Source organism: Phyllobates terribilis, unplaced genomic scaffold (assembly GCF_046119375.1).
Source record: "Phyllobates terribilis strain yellow unplaced genomic scaffold, ASM4611937v1 Scaffold_4__5_contigs__length_816908805, whole genome shotgun sequence".
NCBI classification, from domain to species: domain Eukaryota; kingdom Metazoa; phylum Chordata; class Amphibia; order Anura; family Dendrobatidae; genus Phyllobates; species Phyllobates terribilis.
This window is the reverse complement of record NW_027362764.1, coordinates 743,952,848-743,970,533: the sequence shown is the minus strand read 5'-3', so window position 1 is coordinate 743,970,533 and position 17,686 is coordinate 743,952,848. Positions and strand designations below refer to the sequence as shown.

The following is a 17,686-nucleotide window of genomic DNA, read 5'->3' as shown; positions in this document are numbered from 1 at the left end:
ATTTCTCTGATAAGGTATATTACAAAATTTCTTAGATTCACCTGTACTATTCATTTATGCAAAATTTCTTAAAACTACAGCGACTATTTAATTGTATTGTGAACTAAGAAGACAGGTCTATACTGAAAGGTTGAGATTGTGATTGTCATGGTCATTTTCTTACAGCATTTTCTGATCAAAATAAGTGCGTGTTTTCATATCAGAGGTCTGTCAGTCCATTATATAGTATAACCTTATACTAAATTACACATCTGTGCTCACTAACCCAGTAAATTGCCAAAAAATAAGTCCAAGATCTCTACTATATGAATAATAGTATAAGTTCTACGACAGGGCAGATAACTGTATCATAGCATTCATTTGTCTTTGAAGTTTGTGTGAATATGAAACTTTTTTAAAAACTCAAGTCTATGTGCAGTGATCTCTCGGCAAAGAACGGTGGCATAAAAGTAGCAGGGCTACAACATACACTCCACAGCTGACAATTAGGGATGAGCGGACCCGTGGAAGTTCGGGTCCTGGTATCCAACCCAAACTTTATTCCAAAATTCGATTAGGGTACCAGGACTGTACCTGAACTTGAACTAGAACCAGAACCCTATTGAAAACAATGCTGAACCGAACTTTTGATCTCTCGGACTTTCCCAGAACTCTTAACATTGCAACGGACGGCTGGGAGAAGTCCGTGTTTGGCAATTAGCAGCAGACACTAACTGTCTGGTACGAACCTAGAACTTTTAAGTTTGGGTTCGCTCAACTCTACTGAGACCATACTAATCTAAAGGCAAGATCCACTACGGACCCATTCAGAAATGCCAAATTCCCTCCAAATATATAAATCCAAATCCTTATATCATGCACAGCACATCATAAGATGATGAAAAACTCTACAAAAAAAAGCGTAGAAGGCTACATCGGTCTTGTAGAAAAATACTGGTTATATTACGTGATGGTACAAAGGCGACATAAATATACTGTATAATCCAGTATAATCCATAAACTAGTAACTATATTGAACAATAGCAAAAATGTTATTAAAGAAGGTGTCAGGATCCCTGTAATGAAATAATGGTTATTATATATCCTGGGTAATACTGATCCATTCCGGAATTTGTTGGGTATTAGCATTTACACATATAAATAACAAATATATTCAGATAAGGGTAAATTTAACATACGTTTAACCTCTGCACACCAGATAACCAGCGAGATATAAGACAGAATATAATGCACGGCTACAGTTATTACCTTGGCTCTGTCCGAGATTGGATAAGAAAAATGTCACCGCCATGAGCGACACAAAGACCATGGTGTGCGCGCTGTGCTGCGTCCTCATTGTATCCACAGGAACCCAGTCAGCAAGTCTGCAAAGAAATATATACATGTTAAAGCTGAATAAGCCATGGACTGTTTCTTTTGGGTGCCAACGGGACCTTTTGATATTAAAGGGACCTTGTCGCCTCCAGAAACACCATTTACCAGGTAAAGAGCATTTAAATCATGTCTGGCTACTTTACTGGAGCAGAGCAGTGGCTACAGGGAGAAAATGAAGCTATATCCTCCCTGCAGCTGCTCTTTTCCAGTCATTAGGGCGGTGTGGGGGGCGGTTACAGTCACCGCTCTCTATACAGTGATCATTCCACTGCTGCAGAGCACGCAATCAATCATTGTGCTGGGGAGTGATTATAGCCTCGCTCACTGCATAGTGAGAGATGACTGTGACAGTTCCCTCTACCGCCCTGATACAGGAAGCGAGAGGCTGTAACGCTATTTTCCAGATCCCCTGCATGGTGCCCACTCCATGCAGAGATGCCAGCATACTCACCGCTCCCGGCGGTGCAGCAGCATCCCCGGCATGCTACCTTTCTCCTTGTTTTGTGCTCTCCGCAATTCCCTGCGGCGCGCCTAGTGTACACATGCTCCCCTGATCTTAAAGAGGCAGTATGCATACATATTTAAATGCCCCCAGCCAATGGCTGGGAGGCATTTAGTATAAGAGCACACCTGCAAGATAGCTCCCAGCCGATAGCTGGGAGACATCTTGTTTAAGAGGCATCCAATAGGGAGGTGCCAAGCAACAAAGTAAAACATTAGGTAATGTTGTAGTCTACTAGTGAGTTGTGAGGCGCCCCTGGTCCTGGTGTGGCCAGTGTCCTGAGCCTGACGTCCCTGGTCCTTGTGTGGCCAGTCCTGAACCTGAAGTCCCTGGTCCAAATGCGGCCAGTGCCTGAACCTCATCCCCTGGTCCGTGTGCGGACAGTACCTGAACGCTTGTTTAACAGAGTATTCTGTGTATCCAGACTGCTACAACCATTTTACGAATTACCCCTGTCCGTGTCTGGGTCAGTAACAGTTCTGCAGAGGATCCAGACCTAGTAGTCTGAACGGAGCCTGAGTCCTATCCTTGTCTGCGTACCTGACCCCTGGGGTCGGCAGCTGCAGTAACGGGGACTGCGTAGGAGTGGTACCTGGCGGCTACCTGCAGCTCAAGTCTGACTCCATGATTAGGAGCTCCAGTGAACACCAGGTAGCCGCTTAGCTACGACCCTCCTAGGTAAACCCAAATCCGTGGCACAGTGGGTCCACGAACCACGTGAGCCACCTGAGTGTGTAAGAGAGGCTGCTGGAAGAATATAACTAAATTTTCACCCTGTGGCCACTTCTCCAGTAATCGAGCCCGGACATGATTTACTTGCAGATGAACCCTATATGTAATCTAACAGCGGCATGATGTAGGGGCAGAGATCCAGCAATGTGTGTCTTACTAGGCTGTGTTTGATGTTTCAATACAATCAGTGTTTTATCAGCAGAAGATTATCACTACAGGACTAGGTGTAGGTGTTCCTCCTGGTCCAGTCACGCCTCCAGCACTGATTAGCAGCTTTGTCAATATACAGTGTACACAGAGAGCAGCCAATCAGTGGTGTGGGCGGGGTTATACAGAGCTCAGCATTCCGAGCTCTGCTAGATCTGCAGCAGAGAAAACTGTGATTGTATCACAACTGCTGCACCCAGTAAACTAAGTGATATATCGCTGGAATCAGGGTCTCAGCCCCTACAAAGTGCTGCTGTTGGATTACATTGCTAAAACCTGCTGAGAGATTCCCTTAAAGAGATATTGTCTTTCGAAAACTGATAACAACGCAGAATGCAAGATAAATAATGGCTGGAGATAGTGTTATTCCTCATACACAGCATACTCACACGATTACTTATTCTGAAAAGTTTCCTGAAAGTATAGTTTCCATTTAAAGGTAGCGGAGAGACTTACAGTTACATTTCGGGTGGTCCATAGCAGTGACGGGAAAATGGTAATATCCCTGATGGTCTAGGGCAGTGAAGGTGAGATAATACCATCCCTGGTGGTCTAGGGCAGCATGGTGGCTCAGAGGTTAGCACTGTTACTTTGCAGTACTGGGGTCCTGTGTTCATATCCCACCAATTACCACATCTGCAAGGAGTGTGTATGTTCTCCCTGTGTTTGTGTTTGTGATGGTTTCAACCGAGGAATGGTAAAGAATGAAGGGAATGGGTTATAGGTACATCCATAATGCATGATCCAGAATGCAGCAAGTGTTTAATTTCCCTGCAGCATCCCCGCAGGGTAAGTTTAGTATTACACATTTCCCATTAAAATCAACACGATTGGTATGCATCAACATCATGGTTCCTCCAGATAGATAGATACTCTTTATAGCTACTTTCCTCTCTGGATAATAAACCAGGGACCTAAGGAGAAGACTTCCCACAATTAAAGGAGCTGTTCAATACTAAGATAATGATGACCTATACTCAGGATATTAATGACCTTTACTCAGGATAGGACACTAATATCAGATGTGGGGGTCTGAGACTCAGCGACCCCCATGATAAGCTGTTACCAGCTCCGGCCATATATACATAATGTATGCATCCAAACACCGCAGCTCTGTATGCTGTGCTGTGGTGGTTCCCGCATATTGCAGATCAGCTCATATGGAATAGTAGGATGGGTATAATCCCCCATCAGACAACCAACCTATGACTCGCCAGCTGAGAAACTGTAACTCCTAGCACATTCCTTATGTTTCCCCAGACACATTATTGCATCCTCATTTTAGAGAGTTTTACTACTATTATATTTTAGGTTATTGTTGTGTCGCTCTGCCCTCTCTGCTGCCCTCTACTGATGCTCACTGTTCACAGCAGCCTCCACCTATGACAGTGGCAATGTCGGTCACACCAGCAGTGCTGAAAGGGTCGTAACTGACACTCAGGTCCTGTACAAGGGATAAAACATGACAATTTTGTACTTTTTTCAGAGTGTTCCTTTAGGTTCTTGAATGTCCTCGTCTGTAAATTTTTTTTAAAGGGATTGCTGGCCGCGACCAATCAGCGATATTGGCGCGAAATTTCAAACACCGCTTCTCTACTATGGGCCCATCAGACTCTAGTTACGCCACTGGCTCCAACTGCCTTAAAAATAGAGTAAGAAAATATAGACATTTCCTTTAAGTCTAGCGAAGATGTAAATCAGGACAATACATAACTTTATTATACCTAGGCCAATCGATGGCTCACAAACAGCCATAGCTATAGTGGTGCAAGGGTTGCAGTTGCAGGAGGATGCAAAAGGTCCACAAAAGGCCCATATAAGAGGCCCAATGCTTTTAAAGATCCAAGCGGCTCGGTTGGAAACTTTGCATTGGAGCCCATGAGCTTGAAGTTATGTCACTGATGATGGGAGTTGCAGTTTTCCAACAGCTGAAGAGTCACAGATTGGAGAACATTGCCTTAGGTTACCAGCAATCTCAGCATTGCCACGTGTCAGCGAGAGACACGGACACTAACCACTGACAAGCACACTGGGATAGCGCATGTCTAATATTATACATTAACCTCCAAATTGACACTGGTAACGACAGCACGCCACCACCCGAACGATATAATCAGCCCCAATTACTGCGTGAGTCAGCGATCATTCATGCATCAGGCAGCTGAGCTGAGTTTGTTATTTAGCGCAATTAATGGTATTATTATACTATCTGCAGTTTTACATAGGACTGCAGGGACATCTACCGTATCATATATATATATATATATATATATATATATATATATATATATATATATATATTAACTATGCGGCCTCCAGAGGTGATAATTTTCTGATCCTGAAGGGGGAGTTGACTGCTTAGACCCCAGTGATCATGAGTGGTAGCTGAGCACAGAGCTTGGCTATCTGTCAGTCCTGTAAAGAATGAATGAATGAATGAATGAAACAGCCTGTGGATGGATGATTTTTTTTTATTAAGGGAACCTGTCAGCTTGTTTTCCCATTTCTTACACATTCTACAGTCTCACCTGGAGGAACGTTCTGACTGACACCCCTGACATTCCCCTGTATCCAATTACCAATAACTCCCATCTTCTATAATCTATGCCCTACAGAAATCTACTATGGCCGCCTAAGTAGGATTTGGCATGGTAGGGTGGTATTTTACGCCCCACCTCTGTACTAAAGCCCCTGTGCAACTTGCCCATGTTTTACAATAAACTGCAAAAAATAGAAGATGTAGCAGAGCTGAAATGTTTGAGGCGGCCTAATTTGTTTAGTCTCTCAGAGTCAATAAGATGCAATAAATCAGAAGTAAAAAGCCAGACAGCACATCCACACAACGCAATGACAAACTGAGCTCTGTTACATCCCACAAGCTCAGCTCTGTTACATCCCACAAGCTCAGCTCTACTACATCCCACAAGCTCAGCTCTACGGTATCCCATAAGCTCAGCTCTACTACAGCCCACAAGCTCAGCTCTACTACAGCCCACAAGCTCAGCTCTACTACATCCCACAAGCTCAGCTCTACTACATCCCACAAGCTCAGCTCTACTGTATCCCATAAGCTCAGCTCTACTATAGCCCGCAAGCTCAGCTCTACTACAGCCCACAAGCTCAGCTCTACTACATCCCACAAGCTCAGCTCTACTACATCCCACAACCTCCGCTCTACTACAGACCACAAGCTCAGCTCTACTACAGCCCACAAGCTCAGCTCTACTACATCCCACAAGCTCAGCTCTACTACATCCCACAAGCTCAGCTCTACTGTATCCCATAAGCTCAGCTCTACTACAGCCCACAAGCTCAGCTCCACTACAGCCCACAAGCTCAGCTCTACTACATCCCACAAGCTCAGCTCTACTACATCCCACACGCTCCGCTCTACTACAGACCACAAGCTCAGCTCTACTACAGCCCACAAGCTCAGCTCTACTACATCCCACAAGCTCAGCTCTACTACATCCCACAAGCTCAGCTCTACTGTATCCCATAAGCTCAGCTCTACTACAGCCCACAAGCTCAGCTCCACTACAGCCCACAAGCTCAGCTCTACTACATCCCACAAGCTCAGCTCTACTACATCCCACACGCTCCGCTCTACTACAGACCACAAGCTCAGCTCTACTACATCCTACACACTCAGCTCTACTACTATCCACAAGCTCAGCTCTACTACATCCCACAAGCTAAGATCTACTACATCCCACAAGCTAAGATCTACTACATCCCACAAGCTCAGCTCTACTACATCCCACAAGCTAAGATCTACTACATCCCACAAGCTCAGCTCTACTACAGACCACAAGCTCAGCTCTACTACAGCCCGCAAGCTCAGCTCTACTACAGCCCACAAGCTCAGCTCTACTACATCCCACAAGCTCAGCTCTACTACATCCCACACGCTCCGCTCTACTACAGACCACAAGCTCAGCTCTACTACAGCCCACAAGCTCAGCTCTACTACATCCCACAAGCTCAGCTCTACTACATCCCACAAGCTCAGCTCTACTGTATCCCATAAGCTCAGCTCTACTACAGCCCACAAGCTCAGCTCCACTACAGCCCACAAGCTCAGCTCTACTACATCCCACAAGCTCAGCTCTACTACATCCCACACGCTCCGCTCTACTACAGACCACAAGCTCAGCTCTACTACAGCCCACAAGCTCAGCTCTACTACATCCCACAAGCTCAGCTCTACTACATCCCACAAGCTCAGCTCTACTGTATCCCATAAGCTCAGCTCTACTACAGCCCACAAGCTCAGCTCCACTACAGCCCACAAGCTCAGCTCTACTACATCCCACAAGCTCAGCTCTACTACATCCCACACGCTCCGCTCTACTACAGACCACAAGCTCAGCTCTACTACATCCTACACACTCAGCTCTACTACTATCCACAAGCTCAGCTCTACTACATCCCACAAGCTAAGATCTACTACATCCCACAAGCTAAGATCTACTACACCCCACAAGCTCAGCTCTACTACATCCCACAAGCTCAGCTCTACTACAGCCCACAAGCTCAGCTCTACTACATCCCACAAGCTCAGCTCTACTACACCCCACAAGCTCAGCTCTACTACACCCCACAAGCTCAGCTCTACTACATCCCACAAGCTCAGCTCTACTACACCCCACAAGCTCAGCTCTACTACATCCCACAAGCTCAGCTCTACTACAGCCCACAAGCTCAGCTCTACTACATCCCACAAGCTCAGCTCTACTACAGCCCACAAGCTCAGCTCTACTACATCCCACAAGCTCAGCTCTACTACAGCCCACAAGCTCAGCTCTACTACATCCCACAAGCTCAGCTCTACTACAGCCCACAAGCTCGGCTCTACTACAGCCCTCAAGCTCGGCTCTACTACAGCCCTCAAGCTCGGCTCTACTACAGCCCACAAGCTCAGCTTTACTACATCCCACAAGCTCAGCTCCACTGCATCCTACAAGCTCAGCTCTACTACAGCCCACAAGCTCGGCTCTACTACAGCCCTCAAGCTCGGCTCTACTACAGCCCACAAGCTCAGCTTTACTACATCCCACAAGCTCAGCTCCACTGCATCCTACAAGCTCAGCTCTACTACATCCCACAAGCTCAGCTCTACTACAGCCCACAAGCTCAGCTCCACTGCATCCTACAAGCTCAGCTCTACTACATCCCACAAGCTCAGCTTAGCTACATGTATTAACTCTCCCATATATTATATGAATATTGCTTATATTATTGACTGAAAATGCAAAAATTTGAGGACTTGAGTCAGTACATAAAACTTGTTTACTTGTGGAACAGAATTTTAGAAGGAGATTTATGGGAAGTGTTGTTAGTGTTTCACTGGATATTTGTGCTAAAGCTGCGTCCTGTAGGTGAGTCTGACACCACAATTTACCAATAAGACAAATGTCACAAATGTAACTAGTATGTATGGAAATAAGCACAAACAAACGAAATAACAACATTAGCTCTGCTACACCTGCATTATGGTGCGAGTAATGATGTTTAAGCTTAAAAACGTTATGATCCTGAGTTACATCCTATATTATACTCCAGAGCTGCACTCACTATTCTGCTGGTGCAGTCACTGTGTACATACATTACATTACTGATCCTGTACTGATCCTGAGTTACATCCTATATTATACTCCAGAGCTGCACTCACTATTCTGCTGGTGCAGTCACTGTGTACATACATTACTTATCCTGTACTGATCCTGAGTTACATCCTGTATTATACTCCAGAGCTGCCCTCACTATTCTGCTGGTGCAGTCACTGTGTACATACATTACATTACTGATCCTGTACTGATCCTGAGTTACATCCTGTATTATACTCCAGAGCTGCCCTCACTATTCTACTGGTGCAGTCACTGTGTACATACATTACATTACTGATCCTGAACTGATCCTGAGTTACCTCCTGTATTATACTCCAGAGCTGCACTCACTATTCTGCTGGTGCAGTCACTGTGTACATACATTACATTACTGATCCTGAGTTACATCCTGTATTATACTCCAGAGCTGCCCTCACTATTCTGCTGGTGCAGTCACTGTGTACATACATTACATTACTTATCCTGTACTGATCCTGAGTTACATCCTGTATTATACTCCAGAGCTGCACTCACTATTCTGCTGGTGCAGTCATTGTACATACATTACATTACTGATCCTGTACGGATCCTGGGTTACATCCTGTATTATACTCCAGAGCTGCACTCACTATTCTGCTGGTGCAGTCACTGTACATACAGTGGGGAAAATAAGTATTTGATACACTGCCGATTTTGCAAGTTTTCCCACCTACAAGGAATGGAGAGGTCTGTAATTTTTATTGTACACTTCACCTGTGAGAGACAGAATCTAAAAACAAAATCCAGAAAATCACATTGTATGATTTTTACATAATTAATTTGCATTTTTTTCCCATGAAATAAGTATTTGATACAATAGAAAAACAACTTAATATTTGGTACAGAAACCTTAGTTTGCAATTACAGAGGTCAGACATTTCCTGTAGTTCTTGACCAGTTTGCACACACTGCAGTAGGGATTTTGGCCCACTCCTCCATACAGATCTTCTCCAGATCTTTCAGGTGTCGGGGCTGTCACTGAGAAACATTGAGTTTCAGCTCCCTCCAAAGATTCTCTATTGGGTTCAGATCTGGAGGCTGGCTAGGCCACTCCAGGACCTTGAAATGCTTCTTACGGAGCCACTTGTTAGTTTTCCTGGCTGTGTGTTTTGGGTCATTGTCATGCTGGAAGATCCAGCCATGACCCATCTTCGATGCTCTTACTGAGGGAAGGAGGTTGTTGGCCAAAATCTCGAGATACATGACCTCATCCATCCTCCCTTTAATACGGTGCAGTCGTCCTGTACTCTTTGCAGAAAACGACCCCCAAAGTGAGATGTTTCCCCCACCATGCTTCACGGTTGGAAAGGTGTTCTTGGGGTTGTACTCAGCCTTCTTCTTTCTCCAAACACGGCGAGTGGAGTTGATACCAAAAACTTCTACTTTGGTCTCATCTGACCACATGACCTTGTCCTGTGCCTCCTCTGGATCATCCAGACGGTCATTGGTGAAGTTCAAATGGGCCTGGACATGTGCTGGCGTGAGCAGGGGGACCTTTTTGCCCTGCAGGATTTTAATCCATGACGGCGTAGTGTGTTACCAACGGTAATGTGGTCCCAGCTCTCTTCAGGACTATGACCAGGTCCTCCCATGTAGTTCTGGGCTGATTCCTGACCTTTCTCAGAATCATCCTTACCCCACGAGGAGAGACCTTGCATGGAGCCCCAGATCGAGAAATAATGACAGTCATCTTTTGTTTCTTCCATTGTCTAATAATTGTGTCAACAGTTGTTGCCTTCTCACCAAGCTGCTTGCCTATTGTCCTGTAGCCCATCCCAGCCTTGTGCAGGTCTACAATTTTGTCCCTGGTGTCCATAGACAGATTTTTGGTCTTGGCCATGGTGGAGAGGTTGGAGTATCATTGATTGTGTGAACAGAAGTCTTTTATACAGGTAATGAGTTCAAACAGGTGCAATTAATACAGGTAATGAGTGCAGAGTAGGAGGGCTTCTTAAAGAAAAACTAACAAGTCTGTGAGAGCCAGAATTCTTGCTGGTTGGTAGGGGATCAAATACTTATTTCATGCAATAAAATGCAATTTCATTATTTAAAATCATACAATGTGATTTTCTGTTGTTTTTATTTTTAGATTCTGTCTCTCACAGGTGAAGTGTACCTACGATAAAAATTACAGACCTCTCCATTCTTTGTAGGTGGGAAAACATGCAAAATCGGCAGTGTATCAAATACTTATTTTCCCCACTGTACAGTCCATTACTGGTGACCTTGTCCTGACAAGCACAGGAGACTCCGATCCCCCTAATCCATGTGCTGATACTACAGAGCGATGTGTCAGATGAGATGAGTGCAGGGCGGAGGAGCTTCCAGCATTCATCAGCGACACATACTGACGAGTGGATTCTCAGGTTTGTAGCTTGAGGCCAGAACACCTTTCTCAGTGGAATTCTTAAGGAAACACTCATCTCTTTCTTCAGGTGGAGCAATAATCCTATGTCACCAAGAGCAGCAGATATTAGGAGGACCTGATGGGGCCTGGAATGTTATTAACCTCTCCTTACACTCCTCCAAGATCAGGGCAGAGAAAATCCCCTAAATATAGAAATCTGTCCATTCTGCATTACCACCATGTGAGATAAGACTGTTTGTAAGAGCCCAACCAGTGCAAACACCTTAATTGTGGGATCTGAGGGATCTGGAGCAGTAAAACTCCACTGATCTGTCACTAAGCATAGTAAATCCCATAGAGGGCGTAAAATGTAGCAGAGCTGAGTTTGTCATTCGGCATAACCCGCCATCATATCACAACGTTCTTGATGACTTTCCATAGGACTACAGGGAAGTCAGCTCTGCTACATCTGAGCAGGTAGTATGTCATTGGAAAGTGGTATAATATTATATATTGATGTCCTAAAAGAAATAGTGGAGCCTGCACCAAGCCAGCCCCCCGACACAAACTGTCCATCCTCAGAATGGAAGCATCAGTAATAAACCGTCTGACACAACGTGACAAGGTCCAAAAACTGCAAAGTCCATAAGAGTTTCCTACCGACCGGTAGAGGAACGCAATGTAACAAACGCGGAGAGCGGCCCACGGCCATCCAGAGACATGAGGCCAGCACACACTCGGCTCAGATGTAGCAGAGCTCAGGGGGTCATGGGGCTGAAGAAGTCATTACTGGGAACAAGCTGTCTGCTGACGTAGAGTCTAAATCAAGAGTAAATTACTGTCAGAGGGTCTGGGAGAGACGAAAGGTCTTCAGAAGATGACACAAAACTGGAAAATTATACAAAAAATATTATAAATAATTATAGATTAAAGGGGAACGAAGATCGGTGGTGGCCAAAGTCTGAGAGCCCTGGTGAGGGTGAGAATGAAGGTGTATGGGACCACCGGCCGTGCAGGGAACGGGGGTCACCTCATACACTGACACTGAGCAGCACTGCAGTACAATTATCTATTATCTATCTATTATCTATCATCTATCTATCATTTATTATCTATCTATCATCTATCTATCTATCATCTATCTATCTATCTATCTATCTATTCATCTATCTATTATCTATCTATCTATCTATTATCTATCTATTATCTATCATCTATCTATTATCTATCTATCTATATATTATATATCTATATATTATCTATCTGTTATCTATCTATCTATCCATCTATTATCTATCTACCTATTATCTATCTATCTATCTATCCATCTATTATCTATCTATCTATCATCTATCTATCTATCATCTATCTATCTATCATCTATCTATCTATCTATCTATCTATCATCTATCTATCTATCTATCTATTCATCTATCTATTATCTATCTATCTATCTATTATCTATCTATTATCTATCATCTATCTATTATCTATCTATCTATATATTATATATCTATATATTATCTATCTGTTATCTATCTATCTATCCATCTATTATCTATCTACCTATTATCTATCTATCTATCTATCTATCCATCTATTATCTATCTATCTATCATCTATCTATCTATCATCTATCTATCTATTATCTATCTATCTATTATCTATCTACCTATTATCTATATATCTATCTATCATCTATCTATCTATCTATTATCTATTAATCTATCTATTATCTATCTATTAACTATTATCTATCTATTTCTCTTCTTCTATCCATACAAAAATTAAAGCAGCACTGGTATACAATAATGTGTGTACACAACTAAAGACAATTACCCAATTGTCCAAATAATTACAGTCCAAGGAAAAAAAGGCTGAACTCCGCCTTAAAGTATAAAAGTGGACTTTTATATTTATTCTTCCAAAGTGTTATAGCAGTGACTGGGCACCACACACGATTCAGAACCTTTCTCAAAAGTAGTCATCTATTCATCTCATATCTATTATCTATCTATCTCTCTATCTATTATCTATCTATCTAATATTTATCTATCTGTTATCTAAATATCTATCTTTCTATCTAGAAAAATAGAAGCAGCACTGACACAGTTTGAGGGTGCAGAATCCAAGTCAGACCTCAACCAGGTCTATAATAAATAATGTCCAAAAAAGATCAGTACTCCAATAAGTGATAAAATAAGGAGCCTTTATTAGTGCATATCCGATAGCAAGGTTTCAGTTCCTCCTGGAACATTGCTCAAAAGCATCTATCTATCTATCTATCTATCTATTATCTATCTATTATATATCATCTATCTATCTATTATCTATCTATTATCTATCTATCTATCTATTATCTATCTATTATCTATCATCTATCTATTATCTATCTATCTATTATCTATCTATCATCTATCCATATATCTATATCTTATCTATTGATCTCTCCATCTTTCATCTACCTATCTGTTATCTATATCTTTCTATCTATCTATCTATCATCTATCTATTATCTATCTATCTATCTATCTATCTATCTATTATCTATCTATCTATCTATCTATATAGCTATTATCTATCTATCTATTATCTATCTATCTATTATCCATGTATCTATCCATCTATGTATTATGTATCATCTATTACCTATCTACCCATCCATCCATCTTCTACTGTATCTATTATCTATCTATCTATCTATCTATCTATCTATCTATCCATATATCTATATCTTATCTATTGATCTCTCCATCTTTCATCTACCTATCTGTTATCTATATCTTTCTATCTATCTATCTATCATCTATCTATTATCTATCTATCTATCTATCTATCATCTATCTATCTATCTATCTATCTATCTATCTATCTATCTATCTATCTATCTATTATCCATGTATCTATCCATCTATGTATTATGTATCATCTATTACCTATCTACCCATCCATCCATCTTCTACTGTATCTATTATCTATCTATCTATCTATCTATCTATCTATCTATCCATATATCTATATCTTATCTATTGATCTCTCCATCTTCTACTATCTATCCATCTCATATATATATCTACAGTATATTATATAACATTAATATACAGATGTAGCAGTGCTGTATTGGTTTTATGCTGCATTGCTTGCACATCATGATTACTGTCTAAGTCAAGATAAGATTACCAGCAGTCCTATGTAAACCACAGCTATGACATTATAATACGCCATCAGTCGCAGCTGACCAGCCCGGCTCCGCTGCTCCCAGAGCTGATCCGTCTATGACACTGATCCGTCTATGACACCGGCTGCTCCTGGAGCATCTGCAGGCTCAGCTCTTACCTGTAACTTCATTAGTGATTATTAGCTGTGGATTGTTAACGTCCTCCAGAAAGTTACAGTAAAATTCAGACTCCTCCAGAGGTTGTCATTGGCCCCTCAGGGTGATGTGTGAGGGTCCTTCCCCGGCAGCTGCTCTGCACTGGATCTGACAGAGAAGGAGAAGAGGGAAGACGGCAGCAGGCGGCCAATGATAGACTAGAAGGTGGATAGAGGGAAGCCGGGCTGCTGCTAATCCTGACCCTCACATCTGCTGCTCCGCCCTCCTTCCTCAATTACCTCCCCAGCCCTGAATGATGGGAAATGCCAAATTAATAAGCCATGACCCCCCCCCCCACACACTGTGCTCTCCAGGACCCCCATCTGTGCTCTCCAGACCCCCCATCTGTGCTCTCCAGGACCCCCCAACTGTGCTCTCCATGACCCCCATCTGTGCTCTCCAGGACACCCATCTGTGCTCTCCAGGACCCACATCTGTGCTCTCCAGGACCCCCCAACTGTGCTCTCCATGACCCCCATCTGTGCTCTCCAGGACACCCATCTGTGCTCTCCAGGACCCCCCAACTATGCTCTCCAGGACCCCCCAACTGTTCTCTCCAGGACCCCCCATCTGTGCTCTCCAGGACCCCATCTGTACTCTCCAGGATCCCCCAACTGTACTCTCCAGGACCCCCATCTGTGCTCTCCAGGACCCCCCAACTGTGCTCTCCAGGACCCCCCAACTGTGCTCTCCAGGACCCCCCATCTGTGCTCTCCAGGACCCTCCAACTGTGCTCTCCAGGATCCCCCAACTGTGCTCTCCAGGACCCCCATCTGTGCTCTCCAGGACCCCCCAACTGTGCTCTCCAGGACCCCCCAACTGTGCTCTCCAGGCCCCGCATCTGTGCTCTCCAGGGACCCCCCAACTGTGCTCTCCAGGATCCCCCAACTGTGCTCTCCAGGACCCCCATCTGTGCTCTCCAGGACCCCACAACTGTGCTCTCCAGGACCCCCCAACTGTGCTCTCCAGGACCCCCATCTGTGCTCTCCAGGACCCCCCAACTGTGCTCTCCAGGCCCCCCATCTGTGCTCTCCAGGACCCACATCTGTGCTCTCCAGGACCCCCATCTGTACTCTCCAGGATCCCCCAACTGTGCTCTCCAGGACCCCCAACTGTGCTCTCCAGGACCTCCCAACTGTGCTCTCCAGGACCTGCCAACTGTGCTCTCCAGGACCCCCCAACTGTGCTCTCCAGGACCCCCCAACTGTGCTCTCCAGGACCCCCCAACTGTGCTCTCCAGGCCCCCCATCTGTGCTCTCCAGGACCCCCATCTATGCTCTCCAGGACCCCCCAACTGTGCTCTCCAGGACCCCCATCTGTGCTCTCCAGGACCCCACAACTGTGCTCTCCAGGCCCCCCATCTGTGCTCTCCAGGATCCCCATCTGTACTCTCCAGGATCCCCCAACTGTGCTCTCCAGGACCCCCAACTGTGCTCTCCAGGACCCCCCAACTGTGCTCTCCAGGCCCCCCATCTGTGCTCTCCAGGACCCCCATCTGTACTCTCCAGGATCCCCCCAACTGTGCTCTCCAGGATCCCCCAACTGTGCTCTCCAGGACCCCCAACTGTGTTCTCCAGGACCTCCCCAGCTGTGCTCTCCAGGACCCCCAACTGTGCTCTCCAGGACCTGCCAACTGTGCTCTCCAGGACCCCCCCACCGGTGCTCTCCAGGACCCCTCAACTGTGCTCTTTGGGACCCCCCAACTGTGCTCTCCAGGACCCCCATCTGTGCTCTCCAGGACCCCCCAACTGTGCTCTCCAGGACCCCCAACTGTGCTCTCCAGGACCTGCCAACTGTGCTCTCCAGGACCCCCCCACCTGTGCTCTCCAAGACCCCCCAACTGTGCTCTCCAGACCCCCATCTGTGCTCTTCGGGACCCCCCAGTTGTGCTCTCCAGGACCCCTCACTAGTATACAGGTGCATGTGAGCATCTAGTAGAAAAAAAAAAGGAAATTATGGCACAAAATAGAAAAAAATATAGATAATGAGACATTAGATCAATTTTTTCTTTAAAGTTTGAGTATTTTATTTTTCTGCTCTTAAAGGGGTTGTCTTCTTTGGAAGGGTCCTCTGACTACAAAAAATTACAGAGTGATCCAATCCCCAGCAATCAATTGTAATCTGTAACCCACAGAAAGTGTTCAGTTTCCCTGCAGTGCCACCACAGGACAAATTAGGCATTACACATAAATCAGTGAAATCAGTTGTTTAGGTCATCCATGGATGAGGCTGGTCCTCCACAGCTAAGGGATGTACCCAGGGGAGTGCAGGTAGGGTATACGGCCCTCAGGTGAAGGAAATCCTAACTATGGCTGTAAAATACTGAGTGTAAATGGCAGAATCACATTATAGGGACGTCTAAAGGGCAAATGTCTTGGGGCCTCCATTACCCCTCTAAGGACATGTAAGAGAAGCAGATCTGCTGGGAAAGCCCCGACCTGCTGATATCTGGGCATTGTATGAGCATTAATATGGCATCATCATTGAGGCATTTTTTAGCTCTATATGTTGGATATTGCGGTGGCATTGTATGGTGGTATTATTAGCACTCTATATGGCAGTATTATTGGTGCACTGTATAACGCTATTATATAACTCTGTAATGTGGTTGCAATATTTTGTGCATTGTATGGTGGCATTATTAGAACTCTATATGGGAGTATTATTGAAATACTATATACAGTAGCTCTATTATGTAACTCTGTATATTGAGGCAGCAATATGTTGTGCATTGTATGGTGGCATTATTAAGGCACTATATGTCAGTATTACCATGGCATTACAGTGGGTACAGAATGTATTCAGACCCCTTTACATTTTTCACTCTTTGTTTCATTGCAGCCATTTGGTAAATTCTAAAAAATTCATTTTTTTTTCTCATTAAAGTACACTCTGCACCCCATCCTGACTGAAAAAAAACAGAAATGTAGAATTTTTTTTGCAAATTTATTAAAAAAGAAAAACTGAAATATCACATGATCATAAGTATTCAGACCCTTTGCTCAGTATTGAGTAGAAGCCCCCTTTTGAGCTTGTACAGCCATGAGTCTTCTTGGGAATGATGCAACAAGTTTTTCACACCTGGATTTAGGGATCCTCTGCCATTCTTCCTTGCAGATCCTCTCCAGTTCTATCAGGTTGGATGGTGAACGTTGGTGGACAGCCATTTTCAGGTCTCTCCAGAGATGCTCAATTGGGTTTAGGTCAGGGCTCTGGCTGGGCCAGTCAAGAATGGTCACAGAGTTGTTCTGAAGCCACTCCTTTGTTATTTTAGCTGTGTGCTTAGGGTCATTGTCTTGTTGGAAATTGAACCTTCGGCCAAGTCTGAGGTCCAGAGCACTCTGGAAGAGGTTTTCATCCAGGATATCTCTGTACTTGGCCGCATTCATATTTTCTTCAATTGCAACCAGTCGTCCTGTCCCTGCCGCTGAAAAACACCCCCATAGCATGATGCTGCCACCACCATGTTTCACTGTTGGGATTGTATTGGACAGGTGATGAGC

The 17,686-nt window shown here is 44.4% G+C and overlaps 1 protein-coding gene across 2 annotated transcripts in view; it reads right to left on the bottom strand.

Moving 5' to 3' along the window:
• The window catches only part of COL14A1 (collagen type XIV alpha 1 chain), a 202,448-nt gene extending 188,063 nt beyond the window's left edge, over positions 1 to 14,385 (bottom strand). For both annotated transcript variants that reach the window (XM_073679829.1, XM_073679830.1), the window contains exons 1-2: positions 14,147 to 14,385; positions 1,249 to 1,364 (exon numbers count right to left, since the gene is read on the bottom strand). In XM_073679829.1, the coding sequence (XP_073535930.1) occupies positions 1,249 to 1,336 (88 nt within the window). In that variant the 5' untranslated portion in view covers positions 1,337 to 1,364; positions 14,147 to 14,385. The remainder of the gene's footprint in view (positions 1 to 1,248; positions 1,365 to 14,146) is intronic.
• Positions 14,386 to 17,686: the final 3,301 nt, after the last annotated feature.